Source organism: Saccopteryx bilineata, chromosome X, assembly GCF_036850765.1.
Source record: "Saccopteryx bilineata isolate mSacBil1 chromosome X, mSacBil1_pri_phased_curated, whole genome shotgun sequence".
NCBI classification, from domain to species: domain Eukaryota; kingdom Metazoa; phylum Chordata; class Mammalia; order Chiroptera; family Emballonuridae; genus Saccopteryx; species Saccopteryx bilineata.
The window spans coordinates 43969814-43991298 of record NC_089502.1 but is presented as its reverse complement, the minus strand read 5'-3'; the positions used below and the strand labels follow the sequence as shown (position 1 = coordinate 43991298).

The 21485-nt window shown below is 38.7% G+C and overlaps 1 protein-coding gene across 3 annotated transcripts in view; it reads right to left on the bottom strand.

Moving 5' to 3' along the window:
- MORC4 (MORC family CW-type zinc finger 4) overlaps positions 1 to 21485 on the bottom strand; it is a 62497-nt gene that overhangs the window by 5198 nt on the left and 35814 nt on the right. For 2 of the 3 annotated variants that reach the window (XM_066249465.1, XM_066249463.1), the window contains 7 exons: positions 18697 to 18795; positions 15013 to 15141; positions 13157 to 13225; positions 12725 to 12776; positions 11178 to 11353; positions 1010 to 1703; positions 183 to 466 (listed from right to left, as the gene is read on the bottom strand). In XM_066249465.1, the coding sequence (XP_066105562.1) occupies positions 183 to 466; positions 1010 to 1703; positions 11178 to 11353; positions 12725 to 12776; positions 13157 to 13225; positions 15013 to 15141; positions 18697 to 18795 (1503 nt within the window). The remainder of the gene's footprint in view (positions 1 to 182; positions 467 to 1009; positions 1704 to 11177; positions 11354 to 12724; positions 12777 to 13156; positions 13226 to 15012; positions 15142 to 18696; positions 18796 to 21485) is intronic. The other variant, XM_066249464.1, reaches the window with a different exon arrangement.

Here is a 21485-nt window from a genome sequence, read left to right as displayed (position 1 = left end):
AAAAGCACAATGCCACCAAGCACAGGGAGACTGGCTGCAGCTCTTTAAGAAGTAATTCCTCAATCCCTGGTGGCCTATGAATTGATTCAGACTTCCTCTATTATCTATGACCGGTTACTGGGGTCCTAAGGGATGCTTCCCATTAGCACTCACAAGCTGAGAACTAAACCCTAGTAATTAACCTTTCTAGGTCATCTCCCTCTGGGGTCCGGTAGGAGACCTGAGCCTTCTGCAGCACTTCCAGGTGTGTCTCTATCTCCTTCAGTTTCTCTTTTAGTTCTTGCTTTTCCTCCTTGGTTCTTTCTAGCTCAGCTTTCAGAATTTGGAATTCAGCTTGACGATAGCCCATGTGTTTCTTGCTCCAATACAAGCCTTCTGTTTCCTGGGTACTGTAGGTCACCAATTCATGTTGGACTTTCTTGAATTCAGAATGCCAGTGATTCCTCTCCTGTTCCAGCTCCTCCACCTGCAGTCCAAGAAATAGAAATTCAATGACTCAACATGCTACAAGAGTGGCAAAAATTGCCTCTAATATATTCACTCAGTGATTCCTCTGTACATATTCCTCTATTAATGGACCTCTTCTATCCCCAGCTATGGGAGGGAAGCCCATTAGGGTTCACCCAAGGTGAAACATACCACAGAATAGTTCCATGGCTTATTTTGTTTAGAGGCCTCAGAACATAAAATCACCAAATCTCTAACTCTCTGGTCCTTTGGTTACAGTGATATCTCTCTCTCTCTCTCTCTCTCTCTCTGTAATTTTAAATTATTGATTCTAGAGAAAGAGAAGGAGAGAGAGAGAGAGAGAGAGAGAGAGAGGAGAGAGAGAGAGAGAGAGAGAGAGAGAGAGAGAGAGAGAGAGAAACAACATCAATCTGTTTCTGTATGTGCCCTGACCAGGGGTCGAACCCACAACCTCTGCTCTTCAGGATGAAGCTAACCCACCGAGCTATCTGGCCAGGGCTACAATGATCTCTTATTCCTAGTGGTAAGGTGCTGCCCTAACCTTTTGCTTGAACAAATTCCTTTCAGCCAGAACATGTTCCAATTTTTCTGTGGTTCTTTTTAGTTCTTCCAGCTCTCCCTGGTTCTTCATCTTTGGCGTATTACGACCTCCACTCTCCTCATAGCCTCTTCCTTTCTCCCCAGCGGCTGCAGCGGGGGTTGTAGCAGAGGCCACAGAAGAATAAGGCACTGGGTTCCAGGATTCAACTGCTTTTCTTCTTTCAGCAAGCTCCTCTCGGTTAAAAGGGATCAGCTGAATGGGAGCTCCTGAATCTCGAACACCTTTTGCAACACCGACAACAGCTACAAAAGGTCCCTTGTTTACTTCTTCCTTGTTTATGTTTGTGCTGCCTCTGTTAGATTCTTCTGCTACCAATCTTGGCATCTGATCTTCTAATTCTTCAGGGAGCAGGGACCCCTGGTGTTGTTCTTGGGGCCCTGAAAACAGAACTGAAACCTCCCTACTTTGACTGGTACTTTTGCTTGCTTCTGGGTATTCTGGAGAAAGGTACGGCGGTGTGCTTCTCTCAGAACTGGATTTTTCATGGCTGTTCTCCCCTTCTGGATAAGCAACAGCTGCCTCTACCCTCCTGTAAGAGCTAGGCATGGAATAATCTAGAGGAGGTGTTATTGTCTCATTCTGGAGCCTTCTTCGTTTCTCCACAGGTTCCTCACCTAGGATCCATTTGTATTTACTGTAAGAAGAAGAGAAAATTAAATTTTCAGCTGTCAAAATATAGGCTGAGTATAATCGTACTTTATAGAGCCCCATCTTCAAATTTCCCATATTAAAACTGACTCTACCTGTTATCCACAGCTCATTTCAGGTCAGGATTACAACTTTACCCCCAATTCCTGACCTCTTCACTTATGCAGTTTGCTGAGATAGCAATTGATCTTAAAGGAGAGATGAAATCAAAAGGTATGAAGAGTCAGTATCTGGATATAACCCGACCAAGTTGACCTTGGTAAGAATTCTGAAAATAGAGCCCTGGCCGGTTGGCTCAGTGATAGAGTGACGGCCTGGCATGCGGGAGTCCCGGGTTCGATTCCCAGCCAGGGCACACAGGAGAAGCGCCCATCTGCTTCTCCACTCCTCCCCCTCTCCTTCCTCTCTGTCTCTCTCTTCCCCTCCCGCAGCCGAGGCTCCATTGGAGCAAAGATGGCCCGGGCGCCGGGGATGGCTCCTTGGCCTCTGCCCCAGGCGCTAGAGTGGCTCTGGTCTCGGCAGAGCGAGGCCCCGGAGGGGCAGAGCATCGCCCCCTGGTGGGCATGCCGGGTGGATCCCGGTCGAGCGCATGCGGGAGTCTGTCTGACTGTCTCTCCCCGTTTCTAGCTTTGGAAAAATACAAAAAAAAAAAAAGAATTCTGAAAATAGGATTGAAACCAGCCTGACTAGGAGTTTCAGAAATGCAAGTCAAAGAAGAAAAACAAAAAAAATATATACACGCAAAATCCCCTAATAAGAGAATGGGGGGAAAAAAAGGTCATAAAAAGCCTAGTGAATTATGTGGAGGGGAACCGAACCAGCTTGTTAATTTTAAAGTGTCACAAAAGCCTTCCAGTATCTGAGACTTATGCACAATTTTTTTGTATTGCAACGAACATCATATAGTTCCTTTACCAACTAACTGGATTGTAGCTATTGCCCATTATTCACTTGTAAAAGTTAATTAAAACACAGAGTCCTGGGCCCTGGCTGGTTGGTTCAGTGGTAGAGCGTCGGCCTGGCATGCATGAGTCTAGGGTTCAATTCCCAGCCAGGGCACACAGGAGAAGCGCCCATCTGCTTCTCCACCCCTCCCCCTCTCCTTCCTCTCTGTCTCTCTCTTCCCCTCCCGCAGCCAAGGCTCCACTGGAGCAAAGTTGGCCCGGGCGCTGAGGATGGCTCCATGGCCTCTGCCTCAGGTGCAAGAATGGCTCTGGTCGCAACAGAGCAACGCCCCAGATGGGCAGAGCATCGCCCCCTGGTGGGCATGCCGGGTGGATCCCGGTTGGGTGCATGCGGGAGTCTGTCTGACTGCCTCCCCATTTCCAACTTCAGAAAAATACAAAAACAAAAAACAGAAAACACAGTCTTGTTCATAAACAAAGAAACCAAAAGAGCCAATTCAAGCCATTTCCCCTTATGGCAAAAGAATTCCATTTTGTTGGGGTAAACAGGCACTCCCTCGGATTTTCAGGAAAGCCCAGGATGGTGACCTCAATCACCTTCCATTTCTGGCTGTTATATGCACTAAAGATTGAAGGAACAAATAAAACAACTTGTGCCAGTGAAATCCATGGGCAATTTTATATCTTGAGGCAGGATGGGACACCCATTTCTATCCTTATAACTATTCTGTGGTCTCTGCAGAAAATCAACTAATTTCAAGGTAAAAATCGACTTTAAATTTCTAATGGAAAAAAAGTCAGGCATGTTCTTGGACAACATAGCGCATTTTAAGGCTGCTTGTATTTCTCTGCAATTTCTGAGAACATCTGTAAGACATCTCAAACCCTAGTTTCTTATAACACCCTGAATGGTCATCAAAACTAATGTTCACCCAGAAATAAAAGTTGCCTGCCATCTTAATATATCTTGTTGTGTAAGGCTTAGTGGGAAAGCAAAAGGATTTAGGGGCTATGGAAGAACACATTTATCTGTCTTTAAATGCATGTCAGGGCCACTGCAGACAGTCTATTTAGCTCTGGTATTGAGGAAGATAGGAAAACAATCAGTTTGCAAGTATAAAGAAAGGGTGAATGGTACTGGATAGCAACAACAAGGTATTATGAAAGGCAATGAATGTCAAATTACCCTCCTTCTTTTCATTTTCCAATCTCTAAGGGTTTCGTCCTTAATTCTCTTTTCTCCCTACTTTGGTAATTTTCCCCCTTTGGTAATTTCACACAACCTCTTGTTTATAACCTCTGGGCAGTAATTCCTAAGTCATTCCCTCAGCCCTGATCCCCAGCACTGAATTTCCTGCTGCCTGTTCCACAATTCTTCTCAGAAGCCCCACTGATAAGTCACTCAGAATGTATAAAATCAAGCTTTCAGTTTTGTTTTGTTTTTTTTTTTTTTACCTTTAAACCTAGCTCCCTCTCCTGTTTCCTATTTGTGTTATGACACCACTAAACTTAGTTCTACCACTATCAGGACTCAAGTTCAAGCTCTCACTACTTCTCCTGAATTACTGTGGTGGCTTCCCCCAGTCTTCCTTCTCTCACCTCCAGATCACCTACTGCTAAATTAATCTTCCTAAGTAAGGCATTGCTCTAATTGTGTCACTCCTTTATCTGAAATATTTATTTATTGCTCCCACGTCTAAGTGCAGATCAAATGCCACTTCTGAATTCCTAGAGCATGTCTATGTCCCACTCAAATGGTACTTCTCAGTTACTATAGAACTTTAGCCCTCTCTTGTACGTATTACTTTCGACCATGAGTGTCTGCGTGCATGCATGTATGCATGGATTGCAGGTTCCCTAAAGTATGACCTCCTTGACAGAAAGGAGCTTAATTAACTGTGCTAGATAGGGATGAAGGAACAAAAACTTTGCACATAAGATCCAATCAAAAAGAAAGTATTATGTGAAGGAGATAAAAATAGATTTTACTTATTGGCTCTATAAATCCTTATCAGTTTTAAATGTAAAGGTCTGGTTCTTCCCTCTAGGAATAGCTTCTTATTCCAAACCTGTATTCACACATTTAATAAAGATTAATTTAGAGTTTACATACTAGGAATTCTTTGCATTTTCTCTCTTCTTTTTGTCATCTTCATTGTTTGCAGAGAAGCCAGCTGATATTTCATAGAGATACCTTGAATCTGAAGCTCAATTTTGGAGGTATTTCTATCTTAACAGCATTAAATCTTCTCTTATCCACAAACATGAAATGCCATTCCACTTATTTAGGTCTTCTTTAACCTCATTCAAGAACATTTGGTAATTTTCAGTATACAAAGTCTTGCTTGCATATTTGTTAAATATTTAAGTATTCTTAAATATTTTTCAACTACAGTGTGTCCGTAAAGTCATGGTGCACTTTTGACTGGTCACAGAAAAGCAAAAAAAGACGATAGAAATGTGAAATCTGCACCAAATAAAAGGAAAACTCTCCCAGTTTCATACCTATTCAGTGCAGTTCGATGTGGGCTCACACACAGATTTTTTAGGGTTCCTTAGGTAGCTATCCCGTATAGCCTCTACAGACTCTTCACTGATTGATGGCCTACCAGAACGGGGTTTCTCCACCAAACTGCTGGTTTCCTTCCACTGCTTATCCTACTGAGTAATGTTATTCCTTTGTGCTGGCGCTTCGTTATAAACACGCCGACATTCATGTTGACTTTGGTCACAAATTCGAATTTAGCGAGCCACAGAACACACTGAACTTTCCTGTGTACTGTCCACATCTCGACTGGCATGGCCATGGGCTGTTTTGCTGTATACACGGTGTTACGTCATCATCTGCACATGCGCACATGCTGCCACATCATCCTACAGAAACTGGGTTTTCCTTTTATTTGGTGCAGATTTCACATTTCTATCGTCTTTTGTTGCTTTCCTGTGACCAGTCAAAAGTGCACCATGACTTTACGGACACACTGTACTATAAATGGAATTATTTTCTTAATTTCTGTTGTTTTTTCAAAGAGCCAACTTTTGGTTTCACTAATTTTCTTTACTGTTTTTCTGTTCTGTATTTCATTTCCATTCTGATTTTGTCATTCTTTCTTTCTGCTTGGCCGGGTTTATCTTGCTCTTGTTTTTGTAGTTTTTTTTTAAGGTGGAAGTTTAGGTTATTAATCCAAGATCTTTCTACAAGGCCTTACAAATACAATTTTCCCTTCGAGTACTTCTTTAGTTGCATCTCATGAGTTTGAGGATATTTTGTTTTCATTTTCATCTTCTTAAGACACTTTTTAAATTTCCTTGTGATTTCCTCTTTTACCCATTTGTTATTTGAGTGTTAATTTCCAAATATTTGTGAATTTTCCAAATTTTCTTGTTGTTCATTTTTAATTTTATTCTATTACATCTGGAGAACAACCTTGGTATGATATCAACCTTTTTAAATTTATTGAGGCTTCTTTTATGGTCTAACATATGCCGTACCCTGGAGAATGTCCCATGTGTATGTACTTCAAAAGAATATATATTGTGTTATTTGGGGGTAAAGTGTTCTGTATGTGTCACCTTCATTTTCTGAAGATATTTTAACTGGATTTAAGATTCTTGGTTGACAGTCTTTCTTTCAGTACTTTGAATTTGTCATCCCACAGCCTTCTGGTTTGAATTGTTCCTGATGAGAAATCTGATATTATTCTTAGTAGCCTTCTCTTGTATATGATGAGTATTTTTTCTTTTTGCTGGCAATATTTTCTCTTTGCCTTTGGCTTTATATATTTCCGTTATGATATGTCTGGCTGTGAATCTCCTTTGTGAATACTATTTTGGGTTTGGATGCGAAGATTAACATTTTAAAATCAAATTTGGGAGTTTTCAGCCATTATTTCTTTGAATATGTTTCTACTCCTTTTCCTCTCTCCTTTTTGTACTACTATTTTGCATTTGTTGGAGCACTTAATGTGTTGTTGAGTCATTTCAGTAAAAATTTCAAGTAGTTATTGTAATTTTCATCTCCAGACTTTACACTAGGTTCTTTAAAAAGTAATTTATGTCCCTTTATTGATATTCTCCACTTGATGAGACAGTCTCCTTTAGTTCTTTGATCACATGTATAATGGCTGCTTTGAAGTCTTTGCTAAGTATTAGCATCTGGGTCTCTTTAAGAGCAGTTTCTGTTGCCTTCTTTATCATTATTTTTTTTGTCCCTATATATAGGTCACACTTTTTTCTTTCTTTGCATGTCTCACTATTTATTTTGTTGACAATTTTTAGATAATATAGTATAGCAGCTCTGGACACTGATCCCACCTCCCTGAGTGGTTGATTTATTTCTTTGGTTGTTTATTTAGTGACTTGGTTGAACTGACTCTACAAAATCTATTTCTCTTGTAGTAACTCTTGCTCAGACTTCTCCTTGATTTTTATCTGTTACCAGGCAATCAAGGAGTCATCCCTGGGTCAGCATAGGGCACTTATTGGTCAAAGGTTGTGCCTAAATCCCTCTTAGCTAGTTAGATTTTTACCTTCTACCACGAGATACATATGTGTACTAGATGCTGCTATCACAGTTAAAGAAGTTGATGTTTCTGCCCCATACTCAGTCAGGTAGCAGTAGTGTAGATTTTCTAGCCACCACTGAGAAACACAGCCTTGAGCATGCATAGTCTTCCAGACTACCAAGTATATGTGTGATTTTCTTTTTACCCTGGCTTCTTAGAAGTTGCCCCTGGGTCAGAGAGTACCTTACTGTCCAGCCAGTGGTTGCTTAGAGGTTGTGCTTAACACTGTAGTGCCATTGAGGCTCCTGTTCTGTTTGATCCCTGTGAGGTTTAGGGACTGCTTTCAAATCCACCTTATGTCCTGGTCTGATTGCACCTGAGAGCATTTGAGCTTAGGCATAGCGTTCCTAACCCCCAGGGTTGACTATGACCCCAGGAGAACTCTTCTTGACTATCTTTCCTCCTTGGTTTTCTCTGTTGCCAAACATCTGATCGCTTGGTTACTTTGCTTTCTGTACCTTATATTGTAGAACTCTGAGTACCTTCTTAATTGTTCTCCACCAAGATGTACATAATTTTTGATGTTCTTTCAGGTAGAGCTAAGGAGTTCTTCATCTTTAAAGCCTACCTCTCTCCCCTAAGATAGAGGTGGGGGCAGAGAAAGTGGCCTACTTCTGCAAGAGTGAAACTTTTATGAATAAGTGCTAGAATCTTTTTGGTTTGCTTCTTCTGGCATGAACCTCTGCCCTATAAGCAAACTGGGGCTGGAGCAATAGGAGCCCAGTATTTTTGTCATGCCTTCCCTAGGTGAGTCCTTAATACCTTAGCTGGGGCTGGATGGGGGTAGAGAAAGCTAGTTAGGAAAAGTGAGACCCAGTCCTTCTTGGGTCTGTCTGGAATAGAGCTTCTGCAAGACAAACTGGGGAATGTGAGAAATGGCAGAGGCCTACCCCTCCCAAATGGAAATATAGCTTCTAGACTAGGAGCTAGGGGAAGATGGAGCCCCTGTCTTCTTGATCACACCCTCCTGGAATACAGCTCCCCGACTAGTTATCATAAAACAGCAGCTTGGAGGATGATGGGAATAGGCTATATGCCAAAGATTCTTGCTGTTCCTTCTGAGATTTAATAAATTTCCTGAATAAATGTTTCTCCATTTTCTGTATGCCCCTAAGGCAATTTCCAGGGACTCAGAATGATTGTTATTATGGTTTAATAACATTTTCCAGTTAAATGGTTATTTGTTGGTGAAAGCACCCCCTACACTCCTCATTTCTACATTCTGGAAATCTTTTTCAAAGAATGTATTTTAAAATGTTAATACTAGCCCCTGAATCAACTTATTCACTAGAAAAATTGTTCTTTTATTTCTTCTTCATATTTGTTGTTTCAAACATTCTTTAAACATACTAAAATGTCTCTTTTCTCCTTCTACCATTATAATGTAGTTTGGATTTTTTGGTTATTCCTCTTAAACATAAACCAATTAGCCTTTGACATATAACTTACTCAAAGTCTCTCTAAATAGCTAAATAACAGCCACTAATTCTCTTCTTTGTCCATATACTTATGGCTACTTTAGACCTTAGTCTGTACTACTCATATGAAACTTAGCATGTATTGGGGATACTTAGATATAAAACTTTGACTATCATAATAAAAGAAGCTCCTTCTTCTTTGATTCTATCACTGCCTTAGAACACTGCCTTTTATACAGTAAGTACACGAATATATGTAGAATAAGTGAACAGAAAGGAATGATTTCCTTTAAAATAAATAAACTCTTTTCCCCAAAAGATTATGCCTATTTCATCCTGGCTGAACCTATTAAATATTACAGGCGCTCCCCTGCCCTTGTTAGATTTGTGAGACTCATAAAACTGTTTCCAAAGACACCTGGGAAAGCCTTACTACGTCATATAACCTGTCCCACTAGGATTTTTAAAAACTTTCTTGAGTAGTGTAGCTTTATTTTATCTGAAGTAAGAGAGTTGCACTATATGACCTAAGTCCCCTTATCACTTTCAGGTTTTGATAATAACAAAAGAGACCCTTATAATAACTCTACTAAATCAATAATTTCATTAACACTGTTTTAACAGAAAACCCTGTTATTTCATAGAACGCTTGAGCACTTTCATTTTCCTTTATAAAAAGGCTGACTCTTTCCAATCAATATGAATCCCCGTATATATGTAGCTTGAAATGACATAATCATTTACTGACCTTACATAAAACATATGACATCAGCGGCAACATCACATATCTCTTTCTCTTGAAAGGATATTGTTATCAAATTAAAGCTACACATGAAGAATCAAAGTACTTTATCTCTATGATAAATACCTCTATGTCCTCTATGGCCAAAACCCAACTCTGGGCACAGCAAGATTCACAAAGACTCATACAGAAAGCTCAATAAAAACTGATAAAGTATGCCACCCAATGGATGTACTGACATACTGCACTCATAAAATACACATACATAGGCTAGCATTTGTAATTTCCTTCAGGTTACCAAGTCAGTATAGAGTAACAAAAGAAACACAGACAAAAAAGGGAAATTGGTCCATCAGGGAAAGTATAGCCTTCAAGAGCAACAACACCTTGATATTCTAGTGGCAATTCTGATACATAACCATTTCAAGGAGACAAGTAGAGATAATAATGTGCTTCAAAAATACACAGCATGTTGTTACTGTACAACCTTCCCAACCTACAGTGGGAGCTGGAAAACTATAGATGGGGACAGAGGAGAATTATGCTTAAGCCCCTGCTACTGACAAGACGATACTGCTTACCGCCTTGCTACATAGTTCAACCTTAGAAACTGCTCCTCTGATATGACTCAGATTCAATTATTAGTTATTGAGTACCTCTAAATTCTTTCATACAAGTTCTCATTTAATTCCTTTAGAGTTTTATTAATTTTGCTCCTAATAGCTTACTTCCTCTTCAGACTTTTTGTTCATGTTCAGGGGGGTCATGGGGTTCTTCCAATATCTACAGGGCTTAATTGTGGAAGAATCACTGAATAGGGGACTTGCACACATGTAGAGATGTTTGTCTAGATGAGAAGCTGAAAAGACCCACCTAAGAAGCAAGAAACAAGGGAAAATATCAGTAACATTGGGGGAAAAACAGGAGTCATTTTTACCATATCATGCATTCCATTGCATCTTTCCTAAATTAAGAAGATATCCAAAGTGAAGAGGGTCAATAAAAGTTCATAACCTACTATATAACAGTCACGTTCTTGATGACTGTATAAGTTTCTACTATTAGAGAACAAGTCTACCTGACCTATGGTTTGGCTTTGCCAGAAGTGAGAAGCCTAACAGAGAGGAGAAAGCAAGTCTTCATCAAGAGTCCTAGGTTCCAGTTTCACGGCATTATAGGGGCACTCAGATCATTAAGTGCTTCAAATATTCCCAATAATTACAAAAAAGAAGAAGTGTGATCCTTCCCATTATAAAGATTAACAAAATAATATTGATGAGAAGCTAGAAGATAAACAAGTAAAGCTGGAAACTAAACTTATACTAATAATTTCCTCTAGGAAACCATGAACTAGAAGGCTTAGTTAATGGCACAAACTTCTAATGATTATTTTTATATGTGACCAACATGTGCTAGGCCTATGGAAACCCACAGGACTTCAATATTCCTAATCTTGCTTAAAGAAACAATGCTGATCTATGTAACTTTAGCTTACAATGTGTATAGCATGTTATGCTTTTCAAAGAGTTTTCACGTCTATTATTTCACTTACACGATTCCCAACATAATGTATATAATACATAAAAAAGCATTTGTCAGAGGGTCACCTCAAAAAAGTAAATAAAAAGGACAGATAGACAGACATGACATAGCAGTTGTAATGTTAAATAAGTGAAGGTACATGCAACACACAGTTCTGTCAACTCAAATGGTGTTTATCCTTCTGAATTCCATCCTTACGAAAAACATAAATGTGATAACCATACCAACTTATTTTAGAGGAAAATGAACCCTGAAGCTTACTATTTAAAAAAACTATATTTTACCCACCTGGAAAACTGGAAAACACTGGAATCCAGAGGCTTAAGTTGAAGAGAAGGTGTTTTGCTTTCTTCTCCAACAGATGGAAGTCGGCTAGGGCTATCAATTTCCTCATATACAATTGTTTTGTTATTTAAGTCATCCATCTCTTGAACAGGAGGGATCTTCAGTGGATTAGTGAATACCTAGCAAAGGAAAAAATGATGCATAAAAAATCCCAATTTGAAACTAAATACCAAAGGATGAGTCAATCCTTCTGATGCTAGGAAAGAACACTTGGCCAAATAAAAACAGTGTTTCCTACACACAATGGAGAGCGCACAGTAATGTACACTAGAACACTGAACTCAGGCACATTCACTTATAACCTTATCAGCTGGACGCCAACAGACCTCCCCAACTCACTTATTGGCTCCTAGAGTCATCCCACCCACAACGTAAACCCAGGCCCCCTAGTCAGTGTCTAATTCTCTCTTGTGACCCAGTTTAAGGCTGGACTGTCACTCCTCTGAGATCTGTGACGAGGGTAGGGATGGAGGGAATAAGCATTGCAGCATGTGTCGGGGCTGGTTTTGGAGAAATGCATGCGAGACACTAACATATTCAGAGTACACACACACAGACATGCATCTGGGATCTTGTGGGAGAGCCAGCTTATGAAAATAGTATGAATGATGGTGAAGGAATATAAAAGGGAGGTAAACTGAATGAGGACAGGGCAGTGCCAGGAAATCTCCCAATCTCTAGATCAGACTATTAAGCCAAGACAGTAGGGTATGAAACCTGAATATTCATATTCTTGGGTCTCAGTACACTGTCAGAAGAATAATTAGTATTAAATTGCCTCTATCCTCACCAGTCAGACCTACCCTGATTGAGTGGGTGGAAGGTGAATCTAACATGCGACTAGTAGACATCTCTGGGATAAAGGATCAACAGGAAAATCATGCAGAAAGGCAAGCTTGGGGGAGGAGATATATGGGTGCTATGGTGGCTGTCAGGAAAGGATTGTCCCTGAAAGGACGGCCAACCTTATTGCACCCTTCAGCGTCCGGAGCTGGGCAACCATGTCCGAGAGACAGTGCTCCTGAAAATTCAAAACAGCAGAGTCTTTATAAAGCCAGCCAGCCTGAAAGCAGGGATGGGGGACGGGCACAAAGAACCACCCATTCTTCCCAAAAGGAGGGAAGAAGAATCACCCCTGGATCCTGGAGAAAAGGAGACTGAGGAAAGCCAGACACTCAACAGGAGCAGCCTGTATGAGGACAAAACATAACCCTGAAAATTCAGTGTCACCAAAGGTGATATTCACACTGTCCAGAATCAGTACTGAATCCAGATATGAGAAATAAATGATTTGGCTCTTCTACTTTTGGTGATCTGAACATTAGCAACAGCAGATCAAAGCAAAATCAAAAGATCCAATGAAAAAAGACCACCAAACGAAATGGTTCATTATCTCTATGCAGCTTTCAAGATTGCTGCTTCCTTCAACCTATGTCGTCTGTTGGGGAAAACTTTGTGTGAGAAAAGGAAGAGGGCAGACTGTCTCTCACCTGGTGGTTCTCATTTTCCATTGGCACCTTCTTCTTCTCAACAGTTTGATCTCTAGGAGAAGATGAAAGTGCTATTTAGTTCACTGATGAAATTTCTCAGTCTAAAATGGATTACCAATTATAGATTGAGCTTTTAATGTTCCTTCCAAATTAGAAATAGTGTGGGCCTCATTGAGTAGCTAAGGGTGCCTTCCTGAACTCTGCTACTGAAGGGGAAGGCCGGGAAAGAAACTAAAGACAATGACTAGTTGAGAAACTCAGGTGATGATTAGAAGGAATAAAGAACTGGAAGAACAGAGAGGTGAAGAGGAAAATCATCAAAAACCAAAACAGAAAAAAAATCATCCCTCTTTTCAAAACTCCCCTGTACTATTAGGAAGGGTCAGCCTCCTCTACTGTATGACATAGAATACCACCTTAGGCATACTCAACTGTTTCTTAGCTTTGCTCAAGTAAAGATCTTCGTCAATGAGTTCTTGTTCCTCTGGAACAGAGCATCTCCTGCAGTAGAGAGAAGAAATCATCTTTTGGAAACAAAATGTGTCATTTTTACCCCTTCCCTTCCTCATAATTATGACAAGGCAGCTGAACAATCCTCTAAGCTTAAAAATCTCAGATTCTACCCACATTACAGAACCTGCCTGTAGGTTAATGTGTAGCAATTCTTATTTCAAGACATATCGTTATCTAGTTATTTTTGGTGCATATATCACCTTTCTCCCAAGACATTCAAAGTATTTGACAGCTACAAAATTCATATTATGGTGGACAGCATGAAGCATAATTTCTGTTCTTACACAGTGAAGTCCAAGCACATGAGAGACTTGCTTGAGGTTCTATACAGAGAGAAAGCTGCTGAGACTAGAGCCTAGGTATTTTACCTCTCATTTACTAAGAAAGTAATTCCTAAGATGCCGTCTAGAATCACAAGAATCCCTAAACTGGGTGATGATGCCCGAATAAGATAAAGAAAGGCTAGTATAGAAGGCAGCCGGCAACAAGAACTAGGAGCCTACATCATAAAAAAGAAAAGTACAGAGACTAGCAAAGAGAAGAAAAAGAAGAATCCTATAAATGAAAAGATAGACAAATATATATATTTGCTATATGGAAACCACAAGGAAGAAAATTTTAGAGGAGTAAAAGCTGAAAGCAGTACTAGAAGAAGCATGCAACGGTCAAAAGTAATCCCAGAAACAAATAAAAGTTAACAATAACTGGAAACCCTATGCTATACCCATTTTATAAGGGGGCACAGCATTCTGGAAGGCTATGTGTCCTGGACTAAGTGTACACCAATAGGAGATACAGGATTCAAAAATTTCTAAGCACTCCGTCCCATTTTCTAATCCCAATCCCAATTAATCTCTCTGGAGAGTGGTTTAGGCATAGCTGGAAACTATAAAGGAATATTTACTCATTATAGATCTAGAATTCATTTATTTAATTTCCTCCATTTTAAACATTTATTTCTAGAAAATATACTCTGTTTTATTTCTTTTTTTCTGTAAACATTTATCCTGAAGGGAACAAATTATGTCACAGATAAAATGAAGCAAACTGAGTTATTATATAAACTTATATGACTACTGAATCAAATAAAAAATATTTGTTAAATTTAAATGAATGCTCATGGATATGCCAGGCACTATCTATATGTTAGATGCTATAGGAACATACATGTAGTAAGAACACAAACAGGTAAACAAACGACACTGAATGTACAATAGGTACTACAACAGATTCAGGTATAGGAAGCATAGGAAGAAAACGATCAACTCAACCCAAAATGTAAAGCCCTTGTTCTCAAATAGCTTACAATCTCTTGAACAGTGAAAGTATAAACATATGAAAAACATCTAAAAAATACAAAACAGTATGTGAACAAATGTCAAGAATTAAATACCACAGGAAGTCAGAGTAAAATCGCTGTAAACTATTGTCAACAGGAGAAGTATCACACAAAATACTTAAGCATCACAGATGGATATGATTTGGATAAGCAGATGGAATGCATAAAGTCACTGTAAGCAAGTGGAATGGCACTATCAAGTCACGGAGGAAGGAATGAGTGTGACATGTGTGGGGAATAGTGAAGCCACAGCCTGACAAAAGCATAGGGTTTGTGTTAAGATACAGTGAAAAATAATGCTGGATTTGTATGGCGGGACCAGTTGGCACAGGCTGGAATGCCAGACAGAACAGTGTGGACTTGAGACGAAAAGTGTTTTAGAATGTATAGACAAATCAGGAGTTATCTCTGGCATAATATTGGGTCCTAAGCTTACCTGTACTTTGGATGGGAATTATAGTAACAAAACCATCTTGCAGGTAATATAGATGGATCAACCTTTCCAGGAAGCTTTCTCCATTTAAGACATTCATCACACTGCACCCACGTCTGGTCAGGAATCTTCCTGAATGAAGGAAAACAGATGTATGACTGTGTGTAACCTAGCTTTGTGCTGTCTTACATTAGAAAGGCACACCCTAAAAGTGAATGAACATAATTTTACATATGAAATGCACTGTAACTGTTACAGTCTAAGTGTCTAAAACACATACATCTTGAACACAGAAAAAATAACTATAGAATTATGCCAGATATGGATATGAAAAACAGTAACAAATATTAACATAGTGTTACCATTCACTATCATGGAGGTCAATACTATTTATCATGGAATCTCTTGTTCTAAGCAAACAAGAGGTTAAAAATAATTATTTTTAGAATTAAAATATTTAGAAAAAAAATTATAGATTACAATATTACTAATAAATAAAACCCACAGAATCATTTTATTTAGTTCTATCAAACCCATGAAAATTTAAAATGCATTTGCGGGAGTCATTAAAGAATTGTCATCAAAACCTCTCTATTTCCCTACATACACCCTCTTCCTATTTTTTCATTTTATAAAGTCTTTGTTTATACTTTAATCAAAATGTTATTAGCCTGACTAGTGGTGGCACAGTGGATAAAACATTGACCTGCGGAGCTGAGGTCCCAGGTTTGAAACCCTGAGGTCGCCGGCTTGAGCACAGGCTCACCAGCTTGAGGACAGGGTCACCAGCTTGAGCACAGTGTCACCAGCTTGAGTGTGGGATCATGGACATGATTCCATGGTAATGGGCTTGAGCCTAAGGTCGCTGGCTTGAGGAAGGGGTCATCAGCTTGTCTGGAGTCCTCCAATCAAGTCACATAGAAGAAGCAGTCAATGAACAACTATGGTGATGCAACTACAAGTTGATGCTTCTCATCTCTCTCCCTTCCCGTCTCTCTCTCTCTCTCTCTTTCTCTCTCTCTCTCTCTCTCTCAAACACACAAATGTATTAGGTTGATATTTCCAGTTAATCTTAAAAAGGAATATGAATTTGATTAAATTTAGTAACTAGAAATGGTGGCTCCAGTCCAACAATTGGGTTAAATTATTAGGATAAAGTCAGAGTTCTACTCTTAATACTACTCTTAATACACATACCCTCTCCCTTCACCCCCAGGACCCAGGAAGCAGATCAAGTCACCATCACCTTAATGCAAATTTGTTTCTCTATGAAAGGAGGTGGTCCATATATAATAGAAATAGTAAGCATCTAAGGTGTGAAAGCCATGGGAAGGGGAAAGGCTGGGGAAAAGGCACAGAAAGAGGGTAGAAGGGCACCAGGGATTAATTTGAAAAACGTAATTTAGCTTAGGGTGGGTTTTGTGTGTTACATATATATTGCTCTTATATATACTAGACATTTTAATAGAGTGATGTGTTTTTTTATGTCTTAGTTCAATATTTTCTTTATCTTTATACATAGTGCTTTTTTTTAGTCATAAAAGTAGTATCAGCTCATTATAGGAAAAAAACTGGGAAATACAAAAAGATATAAAAAGAAAATAGTCAAACTCATAATTCTACCACTCAAATACAATGTCCTCTTCTTGTTTAAATCTCTGTTTTAAGAAAGAGAATTCACATAGATTTTTGGAAATATAGCTTCCTATCTCCTAGGCCAGGCTGCTCCAGCCTTGCAACCTCTTCAGCTCTAAGCTCGGGCCTGACCTCTGGTGTCTGTATATTTCCATACAGCTGTTGTTTTATTTAGAGCCAGAGCGGCAGGAACCAGTTTCAGCAGTAGTGGAAGGGGAGAGGAAAGGTCATATTTGCTCTGGGTTTACATGCACAGAAGAGTCTCTCACAGAAGCATGTCAATATTACTCTCTCATGGACAAACACTAAAGATAGCAACTCCCTGCCTTAGGTTACATGCAGACACTAATAGATAACTTCTAGCCCGACAGAGAGGGAAGGCTTTTAGCTTGTGCTTGCAATAAATAGGTATTGCAAGGGGCTATAGCATATTATCCTCATTGCATCCTTCCAGGAGAATGCCATGGTCAAGAACTTGAGTTTTGGAGCCCAATTGCCTATATTTGAAACTTAAAAAAAACTACCACTTTCTGCCTGTGTAATTTTGAGCAAGTTACTTAAACTCTCAGTTTATCAGTGTCTACATTTATATGGAAGTAATAAGATCATTTATCTCGTAGGGTTCTTGTGATGAATCAATACATGTAAATAGAAGTAAAGAACTTAGACCAGTGCCTGGTATATAATAAGTACTCAATAAATAATAATCATTATTACAATTTTGCTTCCAGAAAGATTATATAACATACATATACACACTCCAGCAATAAATATGTGAACATCTGTTTTTATCACATTAACCACTGCTTATTTGAAAGGCCAAAAAATGGCATCTCATCTTAATTTTCATGTCTTTAAAAACCATGGAGGTTGGACATGAGGAAAATAGAATTAGGAGTGATTTTTATATAGCATTCAGGTTGCATCTGAAACAAAGTGTTATATGATACTTTTTCTTGATTTCCATTAAAACACACACACACAAGTATTATAGTTGCCTACCTCAAAATGAACTTCTAATACTCTAATCTTTGTCTTGATGGTGGTGTAACTGACTGTATGTGTGCTGATACACATTCTAGCCTCTGTATTATACTCCTCTCCTGGTCTATGGAGGCATTTCATCCCGATCCACAGTTCTGTAACTCCCTGTCTTAGATTCAATAAATTTTACATTTTGTCTTAAATACTGGGTTCTCTACTTCTGTTAATTCCTTGGTACAGTTCCAACAATGTTCACTAGGAATAAAGAGATGGAAAGGTTGCTAACATTTCTGAATACCTACTATATGCCAGGCACTGTGCTAAAAATGTTATACATCTAATTTATTATACTCAGAGAAGTGAAATGACTGACTTACCCAAGCTCACCCAACTATTAAGAAGCAGATCCAGATTTTCAACCCTTGAGTGTCTGACTTAAATGACCTTTATCCTCCATTATATCATACTGTCAATAGGAGAAACTGAACATACTAAACTCTTTATATTTATGATCCAAACCACACAAGTGTTAAACCAGGGGTCCCCAAACTACGGCCCGCGGGCCATATGCGGCCCCCTAAGGCCATTTATCCAGCCCCCGCCACACTTCCAGTAGGGGCACTTCTTTCAATTGGTGGTCAGTGAGAGAAGCACATTGACCATCTCATTAGCCAAAAGCAGGCCCATAGTTCCCACTGAAATACTGGTCAGTTTGTTGATTTAAATTTACTTGTTCTTTATTTTAAATATTGTATTTGTTCCCATTTTGTTTTTTTACTTTAAAATAAGATATGTACAGTGTGCATAGGGATTTGTTCATAGCTTTTTTTTATAGTCCGGCCCTCCAACAGTCTGAGGGACAGTAAACTGGCCCCCTGTGTAAAAAGTTTGAGGACCCCTGTGTTAAACCATTCTGAAGAGGTCTAGAGAATGATATAACTAGTACCTGTGATTTCCCAGTATTAGTTAATTAATCCTCCTTATGTGAAAAGCACCGTCTTCTTGCTCCTTCCGTTTGCTCTATGGACATTACCCCTAATACCTTTATATTCTATATTTACTACTCACGGTATTGTCCTCGCTATGGCTGAGGTCTCAAAATTCTCTTGGGAAATCTTTTCCTTCCAATAAGCATTGAGCTTCTGCGCAAGGGCATTTATTGTCAACCTGAAAGAAAAAGCAAGAAGCACATTAATGTTGACAATCTGCTGAACAAGTTTGCAACCTATGAGATGCTCCCATCTAACAGAAGCCAACAATTTAAAATATTAAGCACAGGTTTGAACATCTACACTTATGAGAACTAGGATAGGAATCCACTACTTTGCAAATTACATGTCAAAATGACAGTCGGGATGCTGAGTAGTCACTTGATTGAAAAAGTAAAATGGTCACAAGTCCTAAAAAGTACTGTGTTCTCCAAATTTTCACGGATTTTAGAATCATGGGGGTGGGAAGTTGACATTAAAGAAATGACACAGGACTAAATTTCAGAGTTAGGACAGAGCCAAATACTGGTAAGTTATTTGATTGTCAGATAACTACAGGGAAACAATTCAGGACCAAGCTGAAAGTCAGAGGATCAAATACTGTACCCTATCTATTATAAGTCAATCAAATACAAACTTAACAATATCCATACAGTTCAGTTCCTCTTCATGCAGATGTTGATCAGAGCAGTCGTGGTACCATTGGGTAACAAAGTCCCCTTCAACGTTCTACAACACAGCTGTTAGTGCAAGCTATACCACAGTTCTGGCTGTTGCTCTTTTTCCCTTATCTCTTTCCAAATTAACAACAGTAGACCCAGGGTCAAAAAATGTAATGTGTTGCTAACTTGAGCACAGGCCACTGGCTTGAGCATGAGATCACTGACAAAATTCCAAGGTCGCTGGCTTGACTAAGGGGTTATTTGCTCAGCTGGAGCCCCCCGGGGTCAAGGCACATATGAGAGACAATTAATGAACAACTAAAGTGCCACAACTATGAGTTGATGCTTCTCATCTCTCTCTCATCCTGTCTACCTGTCTGTCTGTCTCACTCTAACTAAAAAAATAGTAATAATAATAAAATCAATCAATAAATAAAAATAAAAAAGTGCATAAGTCAAAACTAGAATTTTACTTTCAAAAACTGCCAATTTCTAATAACTAATTCCTATTTAATTCTACAACCTAGGACTACTTCATGTACAAACTGTACACACTTGAAATACTAAAAAATTAGTATGTTTAAAATCTCTTGACATCCATCATCATTTCCCAAGGCTTTATAGACCTCTTTTCTCTCTAAGAGGATTTTTCCCTTACCTCCACTTTGTTCATATTAAATTACCTTCTGACTACATGGAGAAAATTACAGTAATCATACACGAGTGCCCCTTTTCCCCTCCAACCTACCGATGTTCCTACCTTTATTATATATCCTTCCTTCAAGTGACAGATGAAGAACTATTCCTTGTTTTCTCTGAAAATTATACTTTAAGTCAACTTTTAAAAGAAGTCAATTAGACAGGATTCTAGGAAGACGGTAAAGTAGAAAGCACCAAGAATTTTACTCCCCACTTAGACAACAATGTATGACAGAGTGTATGGTAACTATTTGGAACTGTGGAGTCTAATGAAGGCTTAGATGGTAAACTGGCAAATTTCAGCTCTTAGCACAGTAGTAACTACCATCTTCTTCACCATCTCAGTGATAGGCAGCTCTGCACACATCCTAAGAGAACTTCAGGAGCCAGTGTGGGCAAAAAGAACTCTGTCCTTCAAATATCAGGGGTTTGTGCTTTAATAGCTGTTTGCTGCTCCTGATCACAAGATAATGTGATTCCCATGGTAACCACAAAGAAAACAGCCATAAACTGCACAAAAGGAAATAATAAGTGTTTCACTAAGAAAAATCAACTGAAAGCAAAAGAGGATAGTAATGCTGGAAATGAAGGTTACAAAATTTACAAAGCATATAGAAAACAAATAAAATGACAGGAGTCCCTCCTCATCAGTAATTACTTTAAATGTAGATAGATGAAACTACCCAATCAAAAGACAGAGATTGGTAGAGTAAAAAAAAATAAAGATCCAAATATATGCTGTCTACATGAAACAAACTTTAGATACAAAGACACATACAGGTGGAAAGTGAAAGGATGAAAAACGATATTTCACGTAAATAGTTACTTAAAGAGAGCAAGGATGGCTATACTAATACATATTAGACAAAAAAAAAAATTAGTCCCCCACCTGATCTGCAGTTTTGCTTTCTACAGTTTTAGTTACCCATGGTCAACTGTGGTCTAAAAATATTAAATGAAAAATTCCAGAAATAAATAATTCATAAATTTTAAATTGCACACAGTTCTCAGTAGTGAGATGAAATCTTACACAGTCCTGCCTCATCCCACCTGGGGCATGAAACATCTTTGTCCAGCATTTCCATATTGTATGTAGAGTACAATAAGATATTTTGAGAAACCACATCCATATAACTTTATTATAGTATACTGTTATAATTGTTCTATTTATTATTGTTGTTAATCTCTTTCTGTGCCTACTTTATAAATTAAATTTTATCATAGGTCTGTATATATAGGAAAAACATAGCACATATAGGATTTAGTACTATCTATGGTTTCAGGTTTTCATTGGGGGTCTTGGAATATATCCCCTGTGGATAAGGGATTTAGACTATAAATTACAACAGCTAAAATGTGGGAATAACTCAAATGTCCATTAATGGTTGAATGAAAAAACAAAATCTAGTATATACATACAAGGGAATATTATTTAGCTTTGAACAGGGAACAGGATTCTGACACATGCTACAACATAGATGAAGCTTGAGGACATCATGCTCAGTGA